This window comes from Rhinopithecus roxellana, chromosome 21, assembly GCF_007565055.1.
Source record: "Rhinopithecus roxellana isolate Shanxi Qingling chromosome 21, ASM756505v1, whole genome shotgun sequence".
Classification (NCBI taxonomy): Eukaryota; Metazoa; Chordata; class Mammalia; order Primates; family Cercopithecidae; genus Rhinopithecus; species Rhinopithecus roxellana.
The window spans coordinates 8880610-8906540 of NC_044569.1; the positions used below are offsets into that span (position 1 = coordinate 8880610).

General features: G+C 44.2%; 2 protein-coding genes across 6 annotated transcripts in view; one reads left to right on the forward strand and one right to left on the reverse strand.

Moving 5' to 3' along the window:
* PPP4R1 (protein phosphatase 4 regulatory subunit 1) overlaps positions 1 to 18613 on the forward strand; it is a 73103-nt gene extending 54490 nt beyond the window's left edge. For 3 of the 4 annotated variants that reach the window (XM_030926139.1, XM_030926143.1, XM_030926140.1), the window contains 9 exons: positions 1201 to 1373; positions 2673 to 2768; positions 5088 to 5273; positions 7512 to 7673; positions 12014 to 12114; positions 15027 to 15147; positions 15236 to 15370; positions 16050 to 16191; positions 17446 to 18612. In XM_030926139.1, the coding sequence (XP_030781999.1) occupies positions 1201 to 1373; positions 2673 to 2768; positions 5088 to 5273; positions 7512 to 7673; positions 12014 to 12114; positions 15027 to 15147; positions 15236 to 15370; positions 16050 to 16191; positions 17446 to 17609 (1280 nt within the window). In that variant the 3' untranslated portion in view covers positions 17610 to 18612. Of the gene's footprint in view, positions 1 to 1200; positions 1374 to 2672; positions 2769 to 5087; positions 5274 to 7511; positions 7674 to 12013; positions 12115 to 15026; positions 15148 to 15235; positions 15371 to 16049; positions 16192 to 17445 lie in introns of all 4 variants that reach the window. The other variant, XM_030926141.1, reaches the window with a different exon arrangement.
* A 1501-nt stretch (positions 18614 to 20114) lies between these two features.
* Positions 20115 to 25931, reverse strand: part of RALBP1 (ralA binding protein 1) — a 63034-nt gene continuing 57217 nt past the window's right edge. For both annotated transcript variants that reach the window (XM_010373423.2, XM_030926144.1), the window contains exons 8-10: positions 24543 to 24664; positions 24175 to 24298; positions 20115 to 22551 (exon numbers count right to left, since the gene is read on the reverse strand). In XM_010373423.2, the coding sequence (XP_010371725.2) occupies positions 22285 to 22551; positions 24175 to 24298; positions 24543 to 24664 (513 nt within the window). In that variant the 3' untranslated portion in view covers positions 20115 to 22284. The remainder of the gene's footprint in view (positions 22552 to 24174; positions 24299 to 24542; positions 24665 to 25931) is intronic.

Here is a 25931-nt window from a genome sequence, read left to right on the forward strand (position 1 = left end):
AGGTGTGCCTGCACTTTCCAGTGGACAGAATGGATGGGGGATGATACACACACACACCTACACACCATGCACTTTATATGGGACAAAACGTTTTAACGTTTCTTTCTTGTACAGTCTATTTTGAGTACTGTTTTGGTTTGGCTTGGGAGTGATCCCAAAAGGGAGTGGCTGAAGTGATTAAAAGGGTTGGTGAAAATTGCAGCCGAAATTCTGAAGATAATGAAAATATTCCACCGCAACTTTTTGTGAGTGAACACGTTCAGTTTTCTTAAGTTAGCAAGTAATAACCTAATGGACTAGAACCTCATCCTGTATGTTTCTTGCATGTCTATTGTCAGACACTTAATATACTTAGATGAGAAATTTTATAAATGCTGCATCTTAATAGATTATCTTAATAAAACAGTTACTGATTGTTTTGTTTAAAATGTTCATATTTTGAACATCGAAGTGGATTGTTACTTGGAATAAATGCTAAGCAATATTTTTTGCTAAATTTCTGATTTATTTGGGGAGCAGGAAGAATGCCTTATCTTAATTTTGAATCACCTTTTTAAGTAAGGTGCAACCCAAAACATAGGCAATGCTAGTTGCCAGAGTTTTGAACCCCTGCCTGGTAAGTTGTCCTTTTGGTTTGCTGTAAGCAAGGCAGTGCTCATTTGGGATTGTTGTGTTTGGGAGAAGATACAATTCTCATTTTCAAAAAGAATTAGAGAGAAATAAGCAGTAGTAAGACACGAGATGTTTAAATGTGACTGTGACAAGAATCTTTGTAATTACCATTGTTTTATGTTGGCAGGGTTTGTGTGGCTGCTCTGCTGCTAAAATAGCTTAGTAAGTAAGACTTGTCCGTTTGATTCATGCACTACCAAAACAGAGTTAACTTTTACTGAAATTGACTCCTTTTAATAAGCTGGAGGCAGCTCCAGCAACTAGATAGTGTTTCTCTTTTCATACTAACGCAGAATAATGTACAGTAGCAGATAAACATTTTTAATCTCATGAAAGCATATTAGTTTTCTACTTTTTCTCTTGAAGGACTAATGATTTACCACAGTAGAAATTTTTTTCCAGCTTTTTGATTGCAGTGTCAAAAAAGTATATATTTCATTGATAACGTACAATGCAAATGGAGAACAGCCTTGTAAGAATATTGCAATGGTGTTTCTTACTTTGTCCATTTCCTTACTTTGCCTGTAGCACAAGTGGAAGTGCTGTCCGCTGCACTACGTGCTTCCAGCCTGGATGTACATGAAGAGACCATCAATATAGAAAAGAGAAGTGATTTGCAAGATGAACTGGGTATAAATGAGCTACCAAATTGTAAAATAAATCAAGAAGATTCTGTGCCTTTAATCAGCGATGCTGTTGAGGTAACCAACTCAGTAAAGTATTTACCAAGTGAGAGTAGTTTGAATCAGAAGTCTTTCATTGGGGAATAGTTGTAGCTGATCACTTTTAGTTTGTATGTTCTGTTTGTTGCTGATTTTTTAGCGCTTCCTTTTGCATAAAGTATTTGTTTTCATCACATCCTGTCCTCGTGACATCAGTGTCATATGAAATGCCTGGAAAAGTAAATCCCACTTCTGTCTATATGACCGTTTAGTAGACTCAATGTTAATGTAGCTCACTGCAGTGAAATAGTCTTACTGGAAACAAAGCCCTTTATCAAGAATAATTAACTCTTCCCTTTTCTTTTTGGAGAGGTGCTTTGTTTCTGATCGGACCATTTCACTGCAGCAAGCAACACAGTATTCTGAGCAGAAGATCGGGACTTGAGGCCATGTTGCGGAGGGCCAGTGACATTATCTGGACTCTGGAGTGTGAGGGTGGGTACTGATCCTAGCATCATCTTCCCTTTGTACTTATAGCTGTTCTCTGTGATCCTTCCCTGATTTCCTGCTGCATCTCCATCAAGCCAGCATTATTTGGTATCAGTGCTACTTAGCCATTGTTTATATAAATGGGGAGAAGGAATGCACCACCGATTGCCAGAATCGCATGGTCACAGATCATAGTGGCTTGAATGAGAAGCTCAGGAAAGAGTACCTGCACACACTGGGGACGGCAGGAGGGTTCTTAGAGCTTTAGCGCGTTTCTGTTTTGATTTCTGTTAGACGGCATGTGGTATAGTTAGAAATCTATATGATACCACTGCTTTGGATTGAAACCCTGACTATTTATTGGAGATTTGAATAGTATTAATATATCTGCATCTTAGAAGGTGTTATGTTGTTGTTGTTACTGTTTTTGGCTGTTAACATATACATAATTTGTGAAATGAGATATTAACAGCCAAGAATAGAAATAGAAGAAAAACTGCATATGACACTCCATGGTCTCTAAAACAGTGGATCAAAAGAATCCTCTCAGTACTATTTCATAAATAAGCTAATTTGAGCTGTTTGGACCATTTCAAAATTACTTTCAAATATTGTTTTTAATTGCTCTCATTTTTCTGGAGTTGTTTTTCACACATTTGACAACCTATTCAGCAAGTTAGGTTTAAAGTAGGGAAAGTTCTTAGGTATGGCTGTAAGCTTTTAAAAACGTGAGGAATGTGTATGTTTATTACTTTTGGCAGTCTTGAAAGGTAAGTAACTTAGTAAGATGGCTTTAGATGAAGAAGCACAGCCAGGACGGCTCTTTAAGTAGTTATTTTTTCCTAACAGAATATGGACTCCACTCTTCACTACATTCACAGCGATTCAGACTTGAGCAACAATAGCAGTTTTAGCCCTGATGAGGAAAGGAGAGCTAAAGTACAAGTAAGTGACCAAAAAATGTGTTCTTTCGGGGGTGTGTTCCTAATTCCTCTTTTAGAGCCCATTTCTGACCTAATTTGCCCCTTCTTTGTGATGAGTGTTCTAAAAATTATGACTAGTGTGTCATATTTTCTATAAGGAAATTGAAATAGTAGAGAGAGGAACATGTAAGCACAAATCTTCCCTTTCCTACCTCTGTGATCCCATTCTTCATTCAGAGTGACCACAGTCACACAGCTTATCTTCCTTCATGTATTTTCATGGGCACATAAACATACACATGTGTCCCTTTTTATCATTCAAGACAACTGTGGTCATCCCATCCTACCTAGGTATTTCCTCTTGTTCACATTGCCAATAATTATAAAATACAGCTCGATTTCAGAGATGAAAATATGAAAAAATATGAAAATTTTGAAGTGCCGTCAGTAACAAGCTGCAGGGAAACTGTGCTCACGGAATCATTGGAATGTGGTAGCTGTGCCTTGCCTTGCTCTTTTCTTTTCTAACAGTCTGACGTGGTGATCTCTCCTGTAAGCACACTAGGACTCCCTCACCTTCACAGCAGCACAGCCCGGTGTACATGCCACACCCGTGGTCTCCATTGTAAGAAGGCTCTGTGGGAGATGCTACTCGTAGTTTCACTTTGATGCTATAAGAAGTGCTACATTCACTATGACTGTCTAGATGTGTTGTTTGCTTCTAGGACTTTATTATTATTAGAGATGGAGTCGTACTCTGTCACCCAGGCTAGAGTGCAATGGCACCATCTCAGCTTACTGCAACCTCCGCCTCCTGGGTTCAAACAGTTCTCCTGCCTCAGCCTCCCAAGTAGCTGGGACTACAGTTGCGAGCCACCATGCCCAGCTAATTTTTTGTATTTTTAGTAGAGACGGTGTTTCGCCATGTTGGCCAGGCTGGTCACGAACTCCTGACCTCAAGTGATCCACCCACCTCGGCCTCCCAAAGTGCTGTGATTACAGGCATGAGCCACCGCACCTGGCCTTAGGACTATATTATTATTGTTAGAAGTAGATTTCCCAGATCAAATGGTGTATTTATTTTGTTGTTGTTGTTGTTAGAGATGGGATCTCAGCTCTGTCACCCAGGCTGGAGTGCAGTTGTGAGATCACAGCTCATTGCAGGCTCAAACTCCTGGGCTTAAGCAATCCATCCTTCTGCCTCAGCTCCCAGCTAGCTGGAACTACAGATGTGCACCGCCACATGTAGCCAATTTTTATTTATTAAAAATGAAATCAGGATTCAAAACAATAGTGTTTTGAAACATGCTTTTCCCACTTACAGACATTTTCAGTATTTCAAATCTCATCTTAATGAGTTTATTTCCATTTTCATTTTGTGTATATGGGTAATTAGTTTATGTAGCTCAAAATTCAAGATACTTAACAGGCATTTATTGACATTCCCTTCTCAGTTTTTCTTCTTCACTTGTCCATTTTGCTTCCTGAGATGCAGCCATTTTTATCTTTCTTTTATATCCTTCCACAGCTATATTATACACACCTAAGCAAGATTGCAAATATGTTCTTCTTTTCCTCACATATATACAAATAGTTAGACACGGCACTTCAATTTTGTATGAATAATTGCTTAAATTTTCATTTAAAGAAGACAAGTGTTATTTTTGTTTTGAGACAGAGTCTCACTCTATCGCCCAGGCTGGAGTGCGGTGCTGCTCTCACGGCTCACTGCAGCTTCCACTTCCCTGGGCTCAAGTGATCATCCCACCTCAGCCTCCCGAGCAGCTGGAACTACAGCTGTGAGCCACCATACCTGGCTGATGTTTTAAATTTTTTGTAGAGACAGGGTTTCACCATGTTCCCCAGGCTGGGCTCAAGTGATCCACCCTCCTTGGCCTCTCAAAGTGCTGGAATTACAGGTGTGAGCCACTGTGCCTGGCTGGTTTTTGCTTTTTTAATGTTGCAAATCATGCAGAGCACCTGTTATTCTGCATTTGCTGGGTTATAACAAACATTGTCATCTCTGCCTACATTTAAAGGTGCTGGTGTTATTTTAATACGTCTTTTTAATTTAGTAATTAATTCTAATTTTCCTTTGAGCTGAGATGTTACTCATTATTCTCCTAGAGTTGCTTTTATTTGTTCATACATGTTTCCCTTAGCATGTTTTTTGTATCTCTTAGTTATTAGATACCTGAAAATTTGACACTGGTATTTCTCAACTGTTTTAGATGCCATGTTAAAATCTATATATTTAAAAATAATTTTGCCCAATTTATGTCTAAACTGCTCAAAATGCATCTCAACTGCTCAGTCACTGTGGTTTCTCTTTCTCCATTAGGATGTTGTACCTCAGGCGTTGTTAGATCAGTATTTATCTATGACTGACCCTTCTCGTGCACAGACGGTTGACACTGAAATTGCTAAGCACTGTGCATATAGCCTCCCCGGTGTGGCCTTGACACTCGGAAGACAGAATTGGCACTGCCTGAGAGAGACGTATGAGACTCTGGCCTCAGACATGCAGGTGAGTATAGCAGTTAAAGAATTAGCAGAACGTGCATGTGGAAGGCACCGTGCTTTGCTTTTCATAACCTAAAGAATTTCTGTTCGTGTTCTAGCATGTTCTTAGTGTTACAGGAAATTATGTGTGGAAGAGCTTAAGAGTAGTAACAGAGAATGTTCTTTTTGCACTGTCAGAGTCCCACAATTTGGCTTCTTCATTTTCATCTAAAGCATTAGAAATTGTTAGCACATTCAACATGCCTACATTCCTAACTTAAAATGTGTTATTATCTAGAGTTTATCTGTAAATTAATTGTTGAGAATATAGGATTTAATTTTTCACCTAGAAATAGTATTATAAATGCTTATTTGATTTTCACACTAGATCTCAAAATATTGGTTTAAACTCTAGTAGAACTGTAGAATTACTAGCGAGTGTGAAGATCTGGGCCCCGCGTGCCTTGAGCATTGCAGTACGGGCAGGAGGAGTTCTGTGGTTCTTGCTCTCCTCGTCCCCACACACCACCCCACCCCCTTTCAACAGAACTCTACACAAGGTAAACCCTTGCTTCAGGTCATTTTGTCTGCACATCTGTGACTTTCCTGTAACCTCTTCCCAGGCTTGATGACCTAACCTCCCCTGCCAGGCTGATTTCTATATAAACAGTTTGCCTCTCTTTGAACACACCCGTTCCTTCAGTGAAGTTGATCTCTCAGTTATTTTTAAAAAAAAAAAAAAAAAAAGCAGTCTGATTAGGCTAATTTGTACTGAAATGTGATGACTTTCCCTTAAACTTCTTAGTAATTATTATATTTTTCAGGGAATCAGTGCTGTTGACTCAGCAGGTTCTAAGTGGGAAGTGATCTTGATAGGTCAAGTTCCTCCTTTGACATATGAGGTTAGGAAAGCTGGGCCCAGGAGAAGTGAATTTATCTGTGTTCATACACTTCTTCGGTGCTGCGTCTGGCCATGGAACCACAAAGGCCCAATTTCCATAGAGTGCTTTGTCCTGTGTATTCGTGTTTTCAGTCTTTATTCCACAGAACTGTAGGGTTCCCGTGGGATAAATCTCCGGGGGCACCGGGGTGACTCTGATGCCTCAGAGTCTGGATTAGCAGTTTCTTCTCTCTGCTACCCGCCTCTTCCTTGAGAACATCTCTGCCTTCATCTGTTTTATATGTTGAACTTGGGTGTAAATTTTGATTTCAAGAGTGGATTCTGGGGGGGAAGGGAAAGGAAATAAAATGTTTGGCCTAAATTGTTTCTCTTTAGGTAAAGTTTTAAGTTACTATGTGAAAAATTAAGGCACTGTGGAGAAAAGGACGTTTTTAACTTAAAATTATTACAAATGCAGCACATTTCTGTTGAGGATTTCTTTTCCAAGGCTGTGTGCAGATTTTCCTAGTCTTATATTTCTTCAATTGCCAATTCCTTAAAAACACATTTTATTGTTCTGTTTTGTTTTTCTTTTTCTTTTTTTTTTTTTTTTTGAGACGGAGTCTCGCTCTGTCGCCCGGGCTGGGGTGCAGTGGCCGGATCTCAGCTCACTGCAAGCTCCGCCTCCCGGGTTCACGCCATTCTCCTGCCTCAGCCTCCCGAGTAGCTGGGACTACAGGCGCCGCCACCTCGCCCGGCTGGTTTTTTGTATTTTTAGTAGAGACGGGGTTTCACCATGTTAGCCAGGATGGTCTCGATCTCCTGACCTCGTGATCCGCCCGCCTCGGCCTCCCAAAGTGCTGGGATTACAGGCTTGAGCCACCGCGCCTGGCCCTTGTTTTGTTTTTCTTAATCCAAGGTTTGACTGTACAGGAATCTGAAGGGGGACAGTAAACCGGGGAGGGTGCTAGAGAGCCTTTGGTCCATGTGCAGCCTCAGCACATCAGCGTGTTCTAGCACGTACTTAGTGTTACAGGAAATTATGTATGGAAGAGCTTGAGAGCAATAACAGAGCATGTTCTTTTTGCACTGTCAGAGTCAGGGTCCGATGTTCAGAGAACTACAAAAACTTAATGATTTCTAAGCATTTTTTCTTCATGAGTGAAAGGAAGATAATACATACTAGGCAGGGATTTAAGATTTTTCTGTTACACTTTTCGATGCATAATTTAGGCATTTAAAATTAGTATCTGTTATTACTATTCTGATTTAATTTTTTGAGATTAGTGACATTCATGTATAAATTAGCCTTCGTATATTGCCTAAAGGTTGAAGTACTGAGTACTTTGTGGTCAGCTTACTAATGTGTTTTCATTTCTGCAGTGGAAAGTTCGACGAACTCTAGCATTCTCCATCCACGAGCTTGCAGTTATTCTTGGAGATCAGTTGACAGCTGCAGATCTGGTTCCAATTTTTAATGGATTTTTAAAAGACCTCGATGAAGTCAGGATAGGTGTCCTTAAACACTTGCATGATTTTCTGAAGGTAACTTTTAAATTCTTTTGCAGAAAAACACAACAAAATTCTGCTGCAAATCTAAATCTTTATCTTCTGCTATCACCAAGAGAGGTTTCTGTGTGTTCCTATGTAAGAAAATATAGCCATAAGTTGATGTTAAGATGTAACTTAGAAAAGAAATAGTCCCATAATTATACTTTCACTTTTAAAACAGTATTAAATGATAGGATTTTTTTTTTTTTTTTTGAGATGGAGTCTTGCTCTGTCGCCCAGGCTGGAGTGCAGTGGCCGGATCTCAGCTCACTGCAAGCTCTGCCTCCCGGGTTTACGCCATTCTCCTGCCTCAGCCTCCCGAGTAGCTGGGACTACAGGCGCCCGCCACCTCGCCCGGCTCGTTTTTTGTATTTTTTAGTAGAGACGGGGTTTCACCGTGTTAGCCAGGATGGTCTCAATCTCCTGACCTCGTGATCCGCCCGTCTCGGCCTCCCAAAGTGCTGGGATTACAGGCTTGAGCCACCGCATCTGGCCTGATGATAGTTTACAGACGTTTGTACCTTTTTATTTTTCAAAATTATTGAATGAAATATATGTAAAAAAAAAAAACCATTAGCTGCAGTCATCCCTCAGTATGTGCAGGAGGAATGGTTCCAGGTCCCCCATGCACACCTAAATCCATGCAGTACTCCAGTCCTGTGGAACCCGCATGTAGGAAAAGTCTGCCTTCCGTGTACTCCGGCTTCACATCCAGGAATACCTTATTTTCAGTCCTCATTTGGCTGGGACAAACAATTCAGTATAAGTGGACCGATGCAGTTCACACCCCTGTTGTTGAAGGTCAGCTGTGTATTAAGTTTGGAGGCTTTATGTGGTATTCCAGGAGTCTGAGAATTTACGTTTAGCCCTCACTACTTTGATATAAGAGCTGTGATCTCCAAAGTGAATAGCCTTGATTTTTTACAAATTGTTTAATCCTGGAGTACTGTTGTTTTTTTTAGTTAGCCTTGAAATTGACTGATAATTCTAAGGCTTGAGTGATAGAAGTAATTGTAGTCCTTCCTTTTAAAAAACATTGAGACCGGGCACCTGGCTCACGCCTGTAATCCCAGCACTTTGGGAGGCCGAAGCAGGCAGATCACTTGAGGTCAGGAGGTCGAGACCAGCCTGGCCAACGTGGTGAAACGCTGTCTCTACTAAAATACAAAAAATTAGCTGGGCGTGGTGGTAGGCACCTGTAGTCTCAGCCACTCAGGAGGCTGAGGCAGGAGAATCGCTTGAGCCTGGGAGACGGAGGTTGCAGTGAGCTAAGATGATAGGCACTCCAGCCTGGGATACAGAGCAAGCGTCCATCTCAAAAAAGTAAAAAACAAAAACATTGAGACCATGTTATATTTTATGTAGAACATACTGAAATTTTTCTTTCTTTTCTTTTTCTTTTTTTTTTTTTTTTTGAGACGGATTCTCACTCTGTCACCAGGCTGGAGTGCAGTGGCATGATCTTGGCTCACTGCAACCTCCGCCTCCCAGGTTCAAGTGATTCTCCTGCCTCAGCCTCCCGAGTAGCTGGGACTACAGGTGCCCGCCACCACACCTGGCTGATTTTTTTTTTTTTTTTTTTTTTTTTTAGTAGAGATGGGGTTTCACCATGTTAACCAGGATGGTCTTGATCTGACCTCGTGATCCTCCCGCCTCAGCCTCCCAAAGTGCTGGGATTACAGGCGTGGGCCAGCTCGCCCGGCCCAAAGTGCTGGGATTACAGGCGTGAGCCAGCTCGCCCGGCCCAAAGTGCTGGGATTACAGGCGAGGGCCAGCTCGCCTGGCCCAAAGTGCTGGGATTACAGGCGTGAGCCAGCTCGCCTGGCCCAAAGTGCTGGGATTACAGGCGAGGGCCAGCTCGCCTGGCCCAAAGTGCTGGGATTACAGGCGTGAGCCAGCTCGCCCGGCCCAAAGTGCTGGGATTACAGGCGAGGGCCAGCTCGCCTGGCCTGAAATTGTTCTCATTGTCCCAGTATTGTCCTTTATAGTTTTTCTCTGCTCAATTTTGAATCCCATAAAGTGCGTATTAAATTTAAATGTTATGTTTCTTTAGTCCTCTTAAATCTAGGTGTCACTGGCATTTTTGAGGAGTCCAAACCAGTTGTTTTACAGAATTACCCTCAATTTGAATTTACACAGTTTGATTCTGGGTAAGCAGGGTTTTTTTGCAGACATGTTAACCTGTGTAGGTTTTCATGCATTTTTCTAAATGTGTCACATCAGGGCTAATGTGATACTGGCTCTTCCCATCATTGGTGACGAGAAGGCTGACAACTCTGTTATAAAATGACCTGTCACCTTTTGTGGTTAATAGAGAATTGGTGAGGTGATACTTTAGAGCTCTGTTTAGTATCTGTTTCTCTAGAGTCCTTCACCAGTGCTGTCATAGCCAGGCATCTGTACATGGTTCTTACCTGAATCAGTTAATTGTGTTGGTTGTGAAAGAGTGATTTTCTATTTTCATAATTCTGGTTTTTTTAAATTAACTTATTTTGAGACAGGGTCTCACTCTGTTGCCGAGGCTGGAGTGTGATGGTGCGATCATGGCTCACTGCAGCCTCCACCTCTCCCAGCTTAGATGATCCTCCCACCTCAGCCTCCTGAATAGCTGAGGCCACAGGCGCACTACCACACCCAGCTGAGTTTTGTATCTTTTGTAGAGACAGGGTTTCGCTATGTTGCCCAGGCTGGTCTTGAACTCCTGGGCTCAAGTGATCTGCCTCGCCTTAGCCTCCCAAAGTTCTGGGATTACAGGTGTGAGCCACTATGCTCGGCCATTCCTTCTGTTTTTATTAAGTAACATTCCCGTGTGAAAATAACCTGTGCCTTCTCTCCCTCCCCGGTTTCGAAAGTTGTTTAGTATTGGTGTGGACGCTAGGATTTTAAAAATTCAGCCTAATGGAATCCATTTCTGTTGTTTGTTTTGAGCATCAAATTTGACTAGTGGGGACCCCTTAAAGCCACCTCGTGTGTCCTTTGATTTGTCCTTTTACTTTTAAGCATATCAACACTTTCAGTTTCAACTTTCCCTTTCCCTGTCCCAGCCTGGAGTCAGCCATTTCTCTAAGGAACTGTGGTCCTTTTTAGTGGAGAATGGTCCTTAGAAACTGAGATCCAGGCACTGAAAGTGCTCATTGCTCCTGGGCTGTCATTGCTTTTAGGTCTTTCCAGAAGATAGTAGCGATAGTAGCTAGGAGGTGTGTACTTTTTTTTTTTTTTTTTTTTAATTACTAACTTCACATTGTTGAGAACTACTTCCATTTCAATACTGTTTCCTCTCTTTTCTTCACTTTATATATTTTTTTCTTTTTACTCATGGTAAAAAGTCTGTTCTTAACAACGTTAATGTATAATACTTAGTTGTGGCTGGGCGCGGTGGCCTGTAATCCCAGCACTTTGGGAGGCCAAGGGAGGCCGATCACCTGAGGTCAGGAGATCGAGACTACCCTGGCTAACATGGTGAAACCCCGTCTCTACTAAACATACAAAAAATAGGCCGGGCGTGGTGGCGCGCACCCATAGTCCCAGCTACTCGGGAGACTGAGGCAGGAGAATCGCTTGAACGTGGGAGGTGGAGGTTGCAGTGAGCCGAGATCACACCACTGCACTCCAACCTGGATGACAGAGACTCTCTCAAAAAAAAAAAAAAAAAAAAAAGTGCTCAGTTCCACAACATGAATGAAATAGTTTCAGAGTTACTCCGCCAATAATAATCCCCACATCAAATCAGCTACGTAATAGTCAGGACTTCCTAGCACATTCTGTCCTTAGACTGTCTCTTGAAGATGTATGGTCACTCAGTTCCCACTTGGGCTGTTTTCCCTGTGATTGGTTTCCATCTGATGTACAGTTAGGTTGGTTTGCTTCCCCCTTTAAATATTTATAGAGCAGCTATTGGGATACATTCATTTTTTTTCTCTCAACAAATGCTGAATGCCTGCTCTGTGCTGTCACAGTGCCACACGCAGGGCTTACACACGTGGTTAAGAGCATGATTACTGCCTTAAGTGGGGCCATGGCCACAGGGATGTCATATGAATACAGGGGGCAAGTCCTGTAATCAAGCTGTGCCTGGCGTCCTGTGGGGTTTAGTGTGGCTCATTGATAGGCACAAGGAACAAAGATTTCCAGACAAGATGGTGATTCCTGAAGGCAAATGGAATTATTCAAGGAAAAATAAACTTAATACCAACTTTAGAACACTTAAATACAGCTACTACATTTCCTCTTCAGAAGAATTAACCATATTGCTTACAGTCTCTGTTTATGCACTCGAATAAAAGAAATAATGTCTGTACCTTGTCCTGGTAAATATTTTTGTTTTGTTACTTTAGCTTCTTCATATTGACAAAAGAAGAGAATATCTTTATCAACTTCAGGAGTTTTTGGTGACAGATAATAGTAGAAATTGGCGGTTTCGAGCTGAACTGGCTGAGTAAGTTCTAACAGTTTATTAGATTATATTTTGGAGGGGTATATATTTACTTCATTTTTACCTTTTCTCAGTTTCATTACTTTGTGTAGATCCAAGTTTTTATGTGGTATTCTAGCCCTTTAATGCTTCCTGTAATACATGTCTTACTGTCAGTGAATTTCCTCAATTTTTTTTTTTCCTGAAAATGTCTTTAGTTCATTTTTATATTATTTTTATCATGGTGAAATACACATAGCCAAATTTGCTATTGATGACATTTATTACATTCACAATGTTGTGGAACCATTCCCTCTATCTGGTTCTAAAATGTTAACCTCCCGAAAAGAAAAATGCATGTCCAATAAGCATCTACTATCTGGATTTGCCTATTGTGGACATTTCATGCAAGTGGAATCATACCACACGTGGCCTTTTATACTTGGTTTCTTCGTCTAACAATGCTTTCAGTTGGCCCTCCATGTTGTATCCTCTAGCTGAACTTGCCTCCCTTTTTGTGGTTGAGTAAATATTCCATTGTATGGATATACCACATTCATTTAGTGCGTTCATCTGTTGAGGAACATTTGGGTTGGGTGTGTGGTCTTTTGTGAATAGTGCTGCTAGGAACGTTTATGTACAAGATTTAATCCTTGAAATCTGTTTTCAGTTATTTTGAGGTGGATTTGCAAGGCCATATGGTAATTCTGTGTTTAATTCATTGAGGAACTGCCAGACTTTTCCACAACAGCTGTACCATTTTACATTCCCATCAGCAACGTGTGGGAGTTCCAATTTCTCTATGTCCTCACTAACACCCGTTTTCCTATTAAATTGTAAAAATATTTCTAAATTGGCCAAATAATAATTGTGCATATTTACAAGGTATGTAATAATGTTGCAATACATATTGGATAGTGGTCAGATAAGGGCAATTAGCATATCCGTCACTCGCTTATCGTTTCTAGCTGTTCTAATGGGCGTGGAACAGCACCTCCTTGTGGTATGATTTGCATTTCCCTAATGACTAATGATGTTGAACACTTTTTCATAAGCCTGTTAACCATTTGTATATATTTTGGGGAGAAATGTCTATCCAAGTCTCTTGCACATTTTAAAATTGGGTGGTTTATCTTACGTTGCGTTGTTGAGTTGTAAGAGCTATTTATATATTCCGGATTATAGACCTCACGTGCATTTTCAGATGACGTCTTTGCTGAGTATGGGATGTGGGGCGGACAGTTTGTCTTTCAGTGTATTGAAGACGCCACTCCACTGAGTTCTGGCTTGTCCACTTCTGACTCGAAATGCATGCCTCCTCTTCTGCCATGTAGTGCCGGGATGTGAGTCCAGCTAGTCAGGATCAAGCTGGGTTTGTGTTTTGTCATTGCTGTGGTTACCTTCAGTGTATTTGGGGCTTCAATTTTCCTCACTGTGGGCTGCCACTCCCATTGCCGTTTGCTGAGGGTGGGAGCTGGGGCACCAGTGGTCTTGTAGTGCGAGTATTCCACCCAGGGTTTAGCTATACCTGCACCCCTGTGGGACCTCCTATCTGCGCTTGGTCTCGGGCAGGACTTCCTGCAGCTCCTCCTGGAATAAGAAAGGAGCATTAGTTCTCCTCTCCCCCCGTTGCAGTGTTTTTGCTGGCCCACAGGGTGGACAGGCTTTGGGCCCCTCCACCAGCAGGTTAAGCCTTTTGCTTTGTGTGAGCGAAGGGCCCAGCAGAGTGCTTGGTGATTCGTAGCTGTCCGTCAGCCGCTTCTGCCTGCTATGAGACGTCGCTCGTGTTTCTCCTGACCGTCTTTCCTGAAGCACCCATGGGAGGCAGGGACCCTGTGGAAGTCAGAAGGTCAGAAGGTTGCCTGGGAATGTGGGCTCCCTGTGTCGGGCACATCTGGCTTTGCTTGAGCCACCCCGTGCTCGTGCCAGCCACCATTTGGCCCTGGGCAGCTGGCTACAATTCGAGCTGATTTCTCCCCACCCTGTTACGTGCTGGCAGGTGCCCTGTCCTCCGGGCTCTGCTGAGGGACAGTTCTCCCCTCGTGGGGAGTTAGGCGGTTCGGGTGCTTCGCAACCCCAGCTCTCTGCTGGGCTCAAGAAAAGATCTGGAAGTTTATGTAGCTTTTTCTACTGGAGGGTCAGTGACGTTCTTTGCAGTTTTCTGTATTCTAAGCAGAAACTGATGTTCTATTTGGAATTTTGATTTTGAACTTTGTCGAAAAGTACGTGTGTCTGTTTGAGGATGTATGTTTGTATACACAGGTGCATTTGTCATGGCTGCATAATCTACATTCATGTTACAGTTGACTTCCTGCTTATTAGAAATGTAAATCATCTTGAACATAAAATGGGAAAGGCAAAAGTCTCACATCCAAGGTATTTCTTCAAGGGCATCATTGAAGCTTTCAGGTTAGCCTGGTGGATGTCATGAAAGTCGCAGGGCCCCTCAGATGTGATGGGAAGGTCGCTGGAGGATACCCTCCATCTGTTATCCCTAGCAAGTCCCTTCCAGGAAGGCTCCTCAGAGCCTCGACAGGTACACAGCAGACTCCCTCCCTCTGCGGGAACTTCTTACTGAGAAACTTGATGGAAGCTTCTCAGCACATTGCAAACTATCACCATGGATCAGTGTGGGCCGTGTTCCAGTGGAACGTACTAGGAAGTGCTTTTTGCTCTGTCTCAGTTCCCATGGATGCAGAACTCGACAGCTTTTGTTTTCCTTACACTCTAAGGAACTTGAATAGCATGTAAGTGCATTTCCAGATGCACAGAGACTGGAGGTAAGTGTACAGGAGAGGTCTGCTTAGTCGCTCCTCTTTGCATGTGTTTGAGACAGGTGCTCAGTAATCCAGTATTGCAGATTATTTAAATCAGAACCTATTTTCATTTGTCTCACCGATTTTTAAACATTATCTTTTTGTAATTCCTTTTTGTAGACAGCTGATTTTACTTCTAGAGTTATATAGTCCCAGAGATGTTTATGACTATTTACGTCCCATTGCTCTGAATCTGTGTGCAGACAAGGTTTCTTCTGTTCGTTGGATTTCCTACAAGTTGGTATGTATTGAACTTTTAAAATTTTAGACCAGTAAACTCTGAGATCCTAGATTGGAAGCTGTTCCTCCCTTCACACTCACCCTCCCAGGTCAGCGAGATGGTGAAGAAGCTGCACGCAGCAACGCCACCGACGTTCGCAGTGGACCTCATCAACGAGCTCGTGGAGAATTTGGGCAGATGTCCCAAGTGGTCTGGGCGGCAAGCCTTTGTCTTTGTCTGCCAGGTAAGCGAGGCCCTGGGCTTGCCTGTTTGTGAGTGTTTCTCCTAGAAGAATGTCTTCTTTGACTTCCTACCTCTCTCTCATCCTCTTCCTTATTCTTAAGAAACAGAACCTTACGGTAGCCTGGCTGTTTCTAGGATCACCTGTCCCCATTGTTGGGCATCTGCTGGCCCCTCCCTCCCAGCCAGCCAAGCCCCTTCTTACACTGGCACGTGCCTGCTGTACATGCGTGTTCCACACCACACACCACATGCCTGGAATGCGCATGTTCTGCTCTACACACATTCAGACGTGTGCATGTGTACATTTGACAGTAAACATGCATGTTCCTCACTGCACATTATACAGGCATACATACATGTACCACACCACACACATACTGTGCACACATACACCATACCACGGTTCCCACTAGAGGGTGCTCATGCCTGGGACCCAGAGCACAGGTGTGAAAATGAAAGTGTGAATGGACACTCTAGGTCTCCGTAGAGCAGTTTAAAAACTGTCCATGTGGGCAGTTAGTTGTCTAATTTTTTATTTGAGTTCCCAAGTACCTGGAATTTTGGTTAAAAAGCAGTAACTAAAATTTGTACCTGTGGTCACTCAGAGATTTTGTTAGCCAGTAGTCGAGTTTTTGGCTGCATTGACAGAGAAGCCTAGAGCAGCTGTTTCTTTTCCCCAGACCGTCATTGAGGATGACTGCCTTCCCATGGACCAGTTTGCTGTGCATCTGATGCCACATCTGCTGACCTTAGCAAATGACAGGGTTCCTAACGTGCGAGTGCTGCTTGCAAAGACCTTAAGGCAAACTCTACTAGAAAAAGGTAGGTAGTGACTCTACTAGGAGAAGCGTGTGAGTAGAGAGGGAGGTCTGTCGACTGCGCTGATCAGCAGATACCAAAGCAGAAGTATTGTCAGCTCAGAGAAAATAATCTGGTGGAAGGAAATATTTTAGTTGTTCTGGTGGTTCTCTCTCCCAAGAGGGCATGGAAGATGAAAGGGGTTTTTTAGCCCTCTACTGTTCAAGTTGGAGTTTATCGTAGGCATGTATCATTTTTATCATTTAAAACTTAGCTGTTTTGTTTGCTTGAGTTTTTGAGATGGAGTCTCATTCTGTCACCCAGACTTGAGTGCAGTAGTGCGATCTCAGCTCACTGCACCCTCTGCCTCCCATGTTCAAGCGACTCTTCTGCCTCAGCCTCCCCATAGCTGGGATTACAGGTGCCTGCCACCACACCCAGCTAATTTTTTATCTTTTTAGTAGAGACGGGGTTTCACCATGTTGGCCAGGCTGGTCTCGAACTCCTGACCTCATGTGATCTGCCTGCCTCAGCCTCCCAAAGTGCTGAGATTATAGGCATGACCCACCGTGCCCGACCTAAAACTTAGTTTTTAAAATTGGGTATTCATTCTCTTTATATGCAAACCATTGGCTGGCAGCATGCCACTGCAATCTTGCAATCTTCAGTATGGGGGCTGGTACCTGTGTTTGCTCTCCCTCCTTCTCTTCATTAAGCAAGAGACAGATGCCCCGTAGTATTTGTTTTGTTGGAAATTATAATCTCTTCAAGATTAAAGACGGTTTATTTTATTTAATCAACCCCCACCCCACCCGCCACCCAAACACCTCATCAATATAGTTGCATGGATGAATGAAGCACAGAAAGAAATTTGTAGTAGACGTCAAAGAATAAGGATAAATGAATATTGCTGCTTTTTTTCTCCTTTTTTTTTTTGTAGTTGGTGTTTGGAAGCGTTTTTCTTTTACTACTACTTAATAGCCAAGAAGTGTAATGTTTTCATCTATTTATTAATTTATTAATTTAATTTAATTCCTTAGCTGTCATTGAATATCATGAGATTTAGTCTTATAAAAACAAGATAAATCTCATAACTCTTTTTATTCTGGCACTTTTTCTTCCTATAACAAATCAGGTTGGATTACTGTTTATGCTTCAGTGTGGCTTCTGTTGTACTTGTGGAAATACCCAGTTTAACTGTTTATACTCATACTTGACGGAACTCTGAAATGTTCCGTTGGACTGGTTTCATCTGTCCTGTGCACGTGTCATTTCCAGACTATTTCTTGGCCTCTGCCAGCTGCCACCAGGAGGCTGTGGAGCAGACCATCATGGCTCTTCAGATGGACCGGGACAGCGATGTCAAGTATTTTGCAAGCATCCACCCTGCCAGTACCAAAATCTCTGAAGATGCCATGAGCACAGCATCCTCAACCTACTAGAAGGCTTGAATCTCGGTGTCTCTTCTGCTTCCATGAGAGCCGAGGTTCAGTGGGCGTTCCGCACGTATGTGACCTGGGATAGCTTTCGGGGGAGGAGCGACTTCCCTCTCCTGCAGGCTTCATTGCAGGTGCAAGTTGCCTATACCCAATACCAGGGATTTTAAGAGTCAAGAGAAAGTACAGTAAACACTATTATCTTATCTTGACTTTAAGGGGAAATACTTTCTCAGAGGATTATAATTGTCACCGAAGCCTTAAATCCTTCCGTCTTCCTGACTGAATGAAACTTGAATTGGCAGAGCATTTTCTTTATGGAAGGGATGCGATTCCCAGAGACCTGCATTGCTTTCTCCTGGTTTTATTTAACAGCCGACAAATGAAATTCTTACAGCCTGAAGGCACACGTTTGCCCAGATGTGAAAGAGACCTTCAATATCAGCCCTAACTCTTCTCTCCCAGGCACAAGGACTTGCTGGGCTGTGTGACCAGCTGTCCAGCCCAGCCCTGTGTGTGAATCATTTCTGATGTGTGTAAATGGGAAAGGAGGGTTTTTTACTTCTCCCGAGGGCTTGATGCTAACACAAAAGTAGGATTGACTTGAACTCTTGAGCGCGGCATATTGCTGTACACATTTACAGAATGGCTGCTGAGTGTCTCTGTCTGATTTTTTTCATGCTGGTCATGACCTGAAGGAAATTTATTAGACGTATAATGTATGTCTGGTGTTTTTAACTTGATCATGATCAGCTCAGAGGTGCAACTTCTTCACATCCTGTACATACCTGTGACCACTCTTGGGAGTGCTGCAGTCTTTAATCATGCTGTTTAAACTGTTGTGGCACAAGTTCTCTTGTCCAAATAAAATTTATTAATAAGATCTATAGAGAGAGAGGTATACACTTTTGATTGTGTTCTAGATGTCTACCAATAAATGCAATTTGTGACCTGTATTAATGATTTAGTTAAAGTGGGAAACTAGATTAAAATACTTGTCTTTTAACTAGTTCATTAGTTTCTCTGGAATCTGCCTGTGTCTCCGGGGTTGGGTCTTGCTCTTGGCAGCAGCAGGTGCCTCTTGGGTGCTCCTCCTGCTCCTGCCTACAGCCCTAAGGGCAGGTGGGTGCCGAGTGTCTGGCACAGCTTGGACTGTGCCACTGAAGACAGCGGGCGGGCGGTGGGGGGTTCGTCTTGAAGCTCCTGAGAAACAGTCAAGCATCTCTGAGCCTCGATTTCTTCATAAGTAAAATGGGAATTAGTAAAACCTGCCCTGTTTCTCACAAGGTTGTTTTGCAGGCAAAGGAGGTCCTCTGTGAAGGTGGTTTTGTCAAGTGCTGGGTGTATAAATGTTCGATGCTCCTGTAAGCCTGGTTTGAAAACCTTGGCCTGTCCGAGTCCCCTGGTGCTTCTGTGAGTTGGGTTTGTTTAGTTAGTCAGCAGGGCCTCCTCAGCAAGTCACCATAAGTTCCTCTGAACTTCCGTGTGGGGTTTGAGAATACATGGGTTGCTTCCTGTCTCGACACTATTACCAATAAGCCTTTGGCTGCTGCTGCTCACATTCTAACCCAGATAGTTACACACTGCAAATAGAAGTGAACAGATTTCACTGGGAAGGATGTTCAAATCAATAGATAAATGCATAGGTAATATACGAAGTGAGTAATGGGGGCAGGGCTGGGGAGTAGCTGTGGAGGGTGTGGGGTGGTCTCCGAAGGCCTCTGAAAGCATCAGAGCAGAAATTGGAGGAGGACCTGGCCCCTTGATATAGCCTCATGTGTGAGCTGCAGATTGTCTGCTATTATATACTTTTGGCCTCCAGTATTTCAGTTCTGTAAATTGCATTAGAATCATACACTAGTAGCAGCATTTTTTTAAAGCAGTGGCTATGCTAACATGGTATATTTGGGGGTAAAGAACTTGAATTTGGCACTCTCCCTGCTCCGCAAAAAAGCCCATATATGTGGCATTTTAGGGCCTTTCTGCCCCCTCCTCTGCCCAGGCTTGCTATCACATCTCTGGGTCTCCTGGGCTGTAGTCTAGAACATTCCAGGGGTACTGCCCACCTTCCCTAAAAGCTGTAGGATCTTATGCTGAAGGCTTTGCCTGCTAACTGACTCAAGCTTTTCCTTCTATCCCTCATGAGAATCATGGGCCAGGGCTGAGGCTGCAGACATGGAATTGGGCGCGTTGTCTCCGTGGAGAGCTCCAGAATGCCAAGGCTGCATCTTTCTCCGCCTGGCTGGACACAGAAGGTGTGTTTGTTCTTAAGATATCCTAACACATAACAAGCAGTGTGCAGCAGTGTGCTCTTCACAGAAACAGCTGCAGTGAAAAAAAAAAAGATCACGCTGCATTACAGCCCATCTCGGGAGGTGACCTCAGGTCTCACACCTCAGAATCTCCAGATTCCCAACGCCAAATGTATCCCATCCGGGCACCTGAGACTTCCCATCAAGGAGAATTTAACATAGATTTAACCACACAAAACAGAGAAGTCAGCTGTTTGTCTAAGCTTTCAATGACATATTTTAATTGTGGAATTTTTAAAGCAAAAAAAGCAATGGAAACTTCATTTTTATTCTAGACCAGTCTATCCCAGACATGTTAATTATGGTTGGCTGTGCTGAGTCCTCATTTACCGTGTGAAATGGAAATGTCTGTAAATGGCAATGCCTGGGGCCAAGCCAGGCCAGTGGACTTGTATGCAGTTCCCACCGGAGCCAGGAGCTGCTCAGACCGCAGACCCAACCCCGTCCACTGGGTTTTGCAAACACAGGCTGCCTCTGCAGCAGCGTGGGCTTGTGGAAGGGAGGCACGCCGCGGCCAGCATGCATGCCAGGGGTCAGGGGTTCTCCCCGTGTCTGCAGAGGTGAGGGGTACAAAGTGAGCTGAAAACAAAACACTGTGTTCCCCCTTGGCCGTGAAGAAGTACCTCAACCACCTCCTCACTAGCCGCAGAGTTCTCAGTCTCCTCACAGAAAGAATGTATACAAAAACACTAGAAGCTTTTCTTTTTCCCAAATGGCTGTTGAATTTATTTGTTTGATCAATAACGGTCCTGGCAAAAATTAGTTAACCAATGCTGAGACATTTGTAATGAAATACTAATTTTAAAAATCCATGACACCTTGATAGAAATTAGAGTTTACACAAACAAAAAAGGAACCTTCGATATTGCCAGCAGCTACAAAGTGAATGTACTGAGACCGACAGGACAGCAAGAAGGCATTTGCACATCGCTATCTGACACCCGACCATACTTTCAGTCACCAGAATATCTTCTCTCCAGATTTAAAAAAATAGTATGCTGATTTCTATAACAAAGCTTTTTTTCGTACAAAAATCAAATAATGGCCAACGAGTCACAACAGTGCAATAGGTAGAGGATTAAAAACTGCATCAAACAGGTGCTGAAAATAAATACTACCTAGGAGGAGGAGGAGAGCGCCCTCGGGTGGGGTTTGCGTTCATCCCCTTGAGTGTGTGTGGGGTTTGTCTTCCGAGCCACGAGCCTGGCCAGTCTCGCGGTGCTATTCACTCTGGCCGCGCACCTGCAGCACGTCGCCTCCAGGGCCCAGCCTCCCAGAGGCCTCAGCGCATCAGAACATCCGTCTCATGTCTCACCGGATGGACCAGCAACAGGAAAATGGGGTGGGGCGAATCACAGTTACCATTCAAAGGAAAGGAATTTTTTTCTATTGCTCAATCTTGTCAATTGGGAGTCAGTCCACCAGTAGGTTCACTGAGACGATACGGATAATTTCAGACTTTTGTTTAAGAGCATGTATATGGCTTATTCAGGCAAAGAGACGTGTACATTCTAGCCCAAGCAAGCAATCAGTCATTCCGTTTTTAAGGAAGGTCAGTCGTTTAAAAGATTTCTGGTTGGAGCAACATCCTCTGTGGATGCACCAGGCCAAGGTGACTACCTCTGACCAACCCAGTGAGAAGACCTTTGCTGGTCCCCGCAGTGAGGAACCCACGGGAACGGGCGGCCTCCTCCCCGCAGGCCTGCGCTGCCCGGGGCGGGTGGCCGGGCTCCACAGGCAGCCCGTCTGTGGCCAGATAGGCCGTCCTGGTGACTCGGGCTTATGGACTGCGGTTTGGAACTGCAGAGAGAGAGAGGCGGGTGGGCCAGGGAACACCCACCAGGCGCTGCTCTGACCAGAGAACACGAGGCAGCTCCCCCACAGGGATCTGCACCGAGAAGGTGTGGAAGGCACAAGCAAGAATGACGGTACCAGAGATCCCGGAGGGTGTGGCTCGCGGCGGCCACAGCAGGTGCAGCGCTGACCTGGTGTGGTTACCCCCTTGAATGACAAAGAGATCCTGATTCTGCTGTGATAAAAAAGCAAAGACAGACGATTTTTGGTTTAAAAAGAAGCCACTCAAGGGTTAAAATAGTTATTTTAAGTTAACAGAGAAAATTAATCTTCAAATAAGCTGACACTATCTGGAAAACTCATCTGTCCCTAAAGCCCACAATGTGTCCACTGCTTCGTCCTCCCATGGAACCTGAGCCTGACGTGAAGGAGTCAGACGTGTGACAGAGGAAGAGTCTGAGAAGAGGAGACACCTTTACAGAATGTACAGTGGGAGAGCCGGCCTGGCCCCCGGGTTACAATAAGATGCAAGGGTCCTTTCAGTCTTGCGGACTCCAGATGGCCGCGCAGGCTGCTCAGATGGACGTCTCCTTCCTGTCCCTGCTGGGCGATGGCTTCGCCGGCTCCTTGCCTGCCTTTGGCTGCTCTTTAGCTGCTTTTGGCTCGAGGACGCCGTCTCTGGGCGGCTGGACGGCACCCCCGCGCCAATCAGGCTCCTGGTCCTCCTGCGCCTGCTGCTCGGCCTTGACCCGCTGCATCTGGAGCAGCCGCAGCTGCACGCGCAGCTCGATGATCGCCTCACGCTCCTCATGAATTGCTTGATTCAAATGATTGTTCTTTATCTTGGGGAATGACAGAAAGGGCATTTATCACTTAAGGAAGTCAGAGGACGATTTCTCAGGAGCAGAGCCCGGTTAGCAAGGGCATCCTACAGAGGAATCTGGTTTTAAGTCAATGGGTTGTGAAACAGAAGACAAACAGCGGGAATGCACAGTGCACATTGAGGGCCACGTGACTCCTCAGAATGTGAGGCTGGAAACCCCACTCCTGGTTACTGGAGAGAAACACATCCATGTGCCAACAGAAACCCGTCATTTTAATAATTCAGTGTCCTAGTGTTTAAAATAGACAACTCATAACTTTGAACTGGCTTCTGAACAGCCCTTAAGGAGAAAATAAAAGTAATTTTAGCAGCAATTAGAAAGGGGAGTTAGAGATCAGATAAACTAGATTTGTTTCAAAGGTGAATATCCTTTGTCTTTTGTGAATGGCATTACTGTAATTCTGAAATGTCCTACTCAATCAAACCATAGAAAATTACTATCAATTCTAAATCATCTGGACATACTCGGCAGAGTTTAGGTACCGCGGAATAGCAGCGGCCCTGCCCGCCATGGCCTCCACTGTGGCGGGTGCCAGCTTCCCTTGCGTGGGTGTGGCATGGACTAGGCTCTGCAAAAGGGGCATAGACATAAGCGCAAGCACCGAGTGCCACGCGTGCACCCTGTCCTTGGCGACTGGGCATGCCTTCTCCCTTCCCTGCTAACTTAGTCCTGCTAAAAGTGGCAAGACAGCAGCCACGTTGGACACCACGTGGAAAAAACTGGTGTGGAAGATGGGCTGGACCACCTGCCACACAAGAGACACCATCTTGTTTAAACCACTATGTTACTCTCTTCATTACAGCAATTCAGCCTACACTCCAATACTTCTGGATTCTCTTTTCCTCCTCAGAGTCGGTGGCTGTGTGTGGCATTCTGCTTTTCTGTGCAGGGTGTAGTTCTGGTTCGCACCAGCCACTGAGCCAACCCAAATGAGGGACACAGAGCTGTCCCTCTATCCTTAGATCCCTTTCTATGAAGAGGATGTCTTCTCTCACTCAATCCTTAGGCAAAATATCTGGACACAATATTTTATTTGGGGTAAGAAGGGAAATTGTGATCTAGACCTTTCTCTCTGCCGCCTTCTCTTCACTCTGCAGCCTCTCCTAGTTTCTTAGCACCGATTCCCTCTCACCTGCTGCTTCTCGGGCTAAGGACAAGAGAAGCTGTCTCTTGCCTCACCCACAGGGAGGCTCGGGAGACTGTTCCTTCCATCACTAGCGCTGATTTTTCTGTTCACCTTCTCTGGGAACAGAGACTAGGTCATTCAAAGCTGCTCAAGTTGGCACAGTCAGGTGAGGCTTGCCTTTACATCGGTTGGAGAAGGTTCTATGTGTCATACTAAAGTCACGGAACGCCACTTCACAGCCTGAGGAAGACACACAGGTGCCATCTGCTTGGCCAGCACTTAGCTACAGACTAATGTCCTAGAGACTCTCGCTGAGATGTCCCCCTACATTCCTCTCTACTCAGCCTCCCAGCTGGTGACCGAGAAAAAGAAAGACAATTCTGAGGGGAAATATGTGGTCTCTACAACTTTCTAAAAGTTACTATGCGTTTTGCCTATTTTCCCCCAAAACTCACTTCCAGCTCTTCGTTCTGTCTCTGTAAGTCTTCCAGAATGATCTGCAGCTCCTCCTCATCCTCGCTCTCACTCTCGCTCTCGGAGGAGCACTCCTCGGTCTCGCTCCGGCCGTGCTGCTGGCGACTGCAACGGTGAGAGACAAAGGAAGACGCTACTGGGCGTGCTTGTCTGTGACCTCCTTTTATATTTACGACGTTTTTCATGACTCTACTCAATATAACACCATTCTTAAGACCTAATAAATAAACTTAAAGATGATTAATTTCACATGCCTCATTCTTCTGTAGGAAAGTCTGAGAGCTAAAACAATTATGGTTATATTTAAAGAAACATTCTCAGAAGCTTCAAAACCTTGGCTTTCCTTTACCTCTGAATTTCGGCAATCTCGGCTCTGAGGCGTTCTATCTCTTCTTTTTCTGAGGCAATCTGCCGGCGCAGAAACTGCTCCATGGCCAGGAGCTCCTCCTGTTCAGTCAGGATCTCATTCTCCTGAAATAATGATCACTGGTGAACACCGCAGAGTTTTAGCCCAGGAAATGGCGCTTGTTTGGGGTCTCCCATGTTGCCCTGAATTCTTGAGCCCCACTGAGTGCGGAACACAGGTTACGTACTGCACAACCAAAAGCATCCTATTTCATTAGGGTCAAGAAAAGGCTTCTTTGAGAAAAGGTAAAGTTATTTTGGGGGAATGACTAGATTTTTCTCAATAACAAAATGCCACACAGGAACCCCATATCCTCCTACTGCAAAGGCCCCTGTGAGGCCACCACACAGGGAGAAGCCAGGGCTTGAGGGATGAAACTGGCTTTGGCTTCCCACTCTTAATGCCTCCCCATCTCCCAGGAAAGTAGACATAGGTAGGGCCATGGTGACCTTTGATGGGGTCACTAGGGAAAGAAGGATCTAAGAGGTGTCTGGCTGGTGTCAGCATCACCTTTAAGGCAGATCAGTGTGAAGGGAAGATCATCACAGAAAGTTTTCCACCCTTCCATAAGCCACCATCCTCTTTAAAGTCCTCAGGTTTTTTTTTTTTTTTTTTTTTTTTTTTGAGACAGGGTCTCACTCTGTCACCCAGGCTGGAGTGCAGTGGCACAATCTAGGCTCACTCCAACCTTCGCCTCCCAGGTTCAAGTGATTCTCCCGCCTCAGCCACTGAGTAGCTGGGACTACAGGTGCCTGCCATCCCGCTTGGCTAATTTTTGTATTTTTAGTAGAGACGGGGTTTCACCGTGTTGGCCAGGCTGGTCTCGAACTCCTAACCTCAGGTGATCCGCCCGCCTCAGCTTCCCAAAGTGCTAAGATGACAGACATGAGCCACTGTGCCTGGCCCAAAGGTATTTAAATAGTCAATATTCTGCTTTACCAGAATATCCATTTCTAAGACTGATAAGATCATCAGTCTTATTAAAAGAATGGGGAAACAATCACTATCTGCCCAAGATCTAGAGAGCCCCTCCGACCTAGAAAAGCAGCAAGGCAGACAAAACTGAAGAGAGTAACAGAAGGTGGCTGTGGGGATGAGGAGCTGGGGACAGATGTTCTTTCCACACGAGCCGGTACTGAGAAGGTAACTACTCACCATGGTCACATGCCAAAATCAACTACCCACAAACAGCAAGGGCGCTGAGAAGCTCTCTCCTGGAGATGAAGGGCACAGTACTGCCCAAATGTTTTCGAACACACAGATGTCTTTCCTGTACCTCTGCATACCTACTAAAGCTAACATGCCAACAAACACCAGACTGAAGAATCCTGA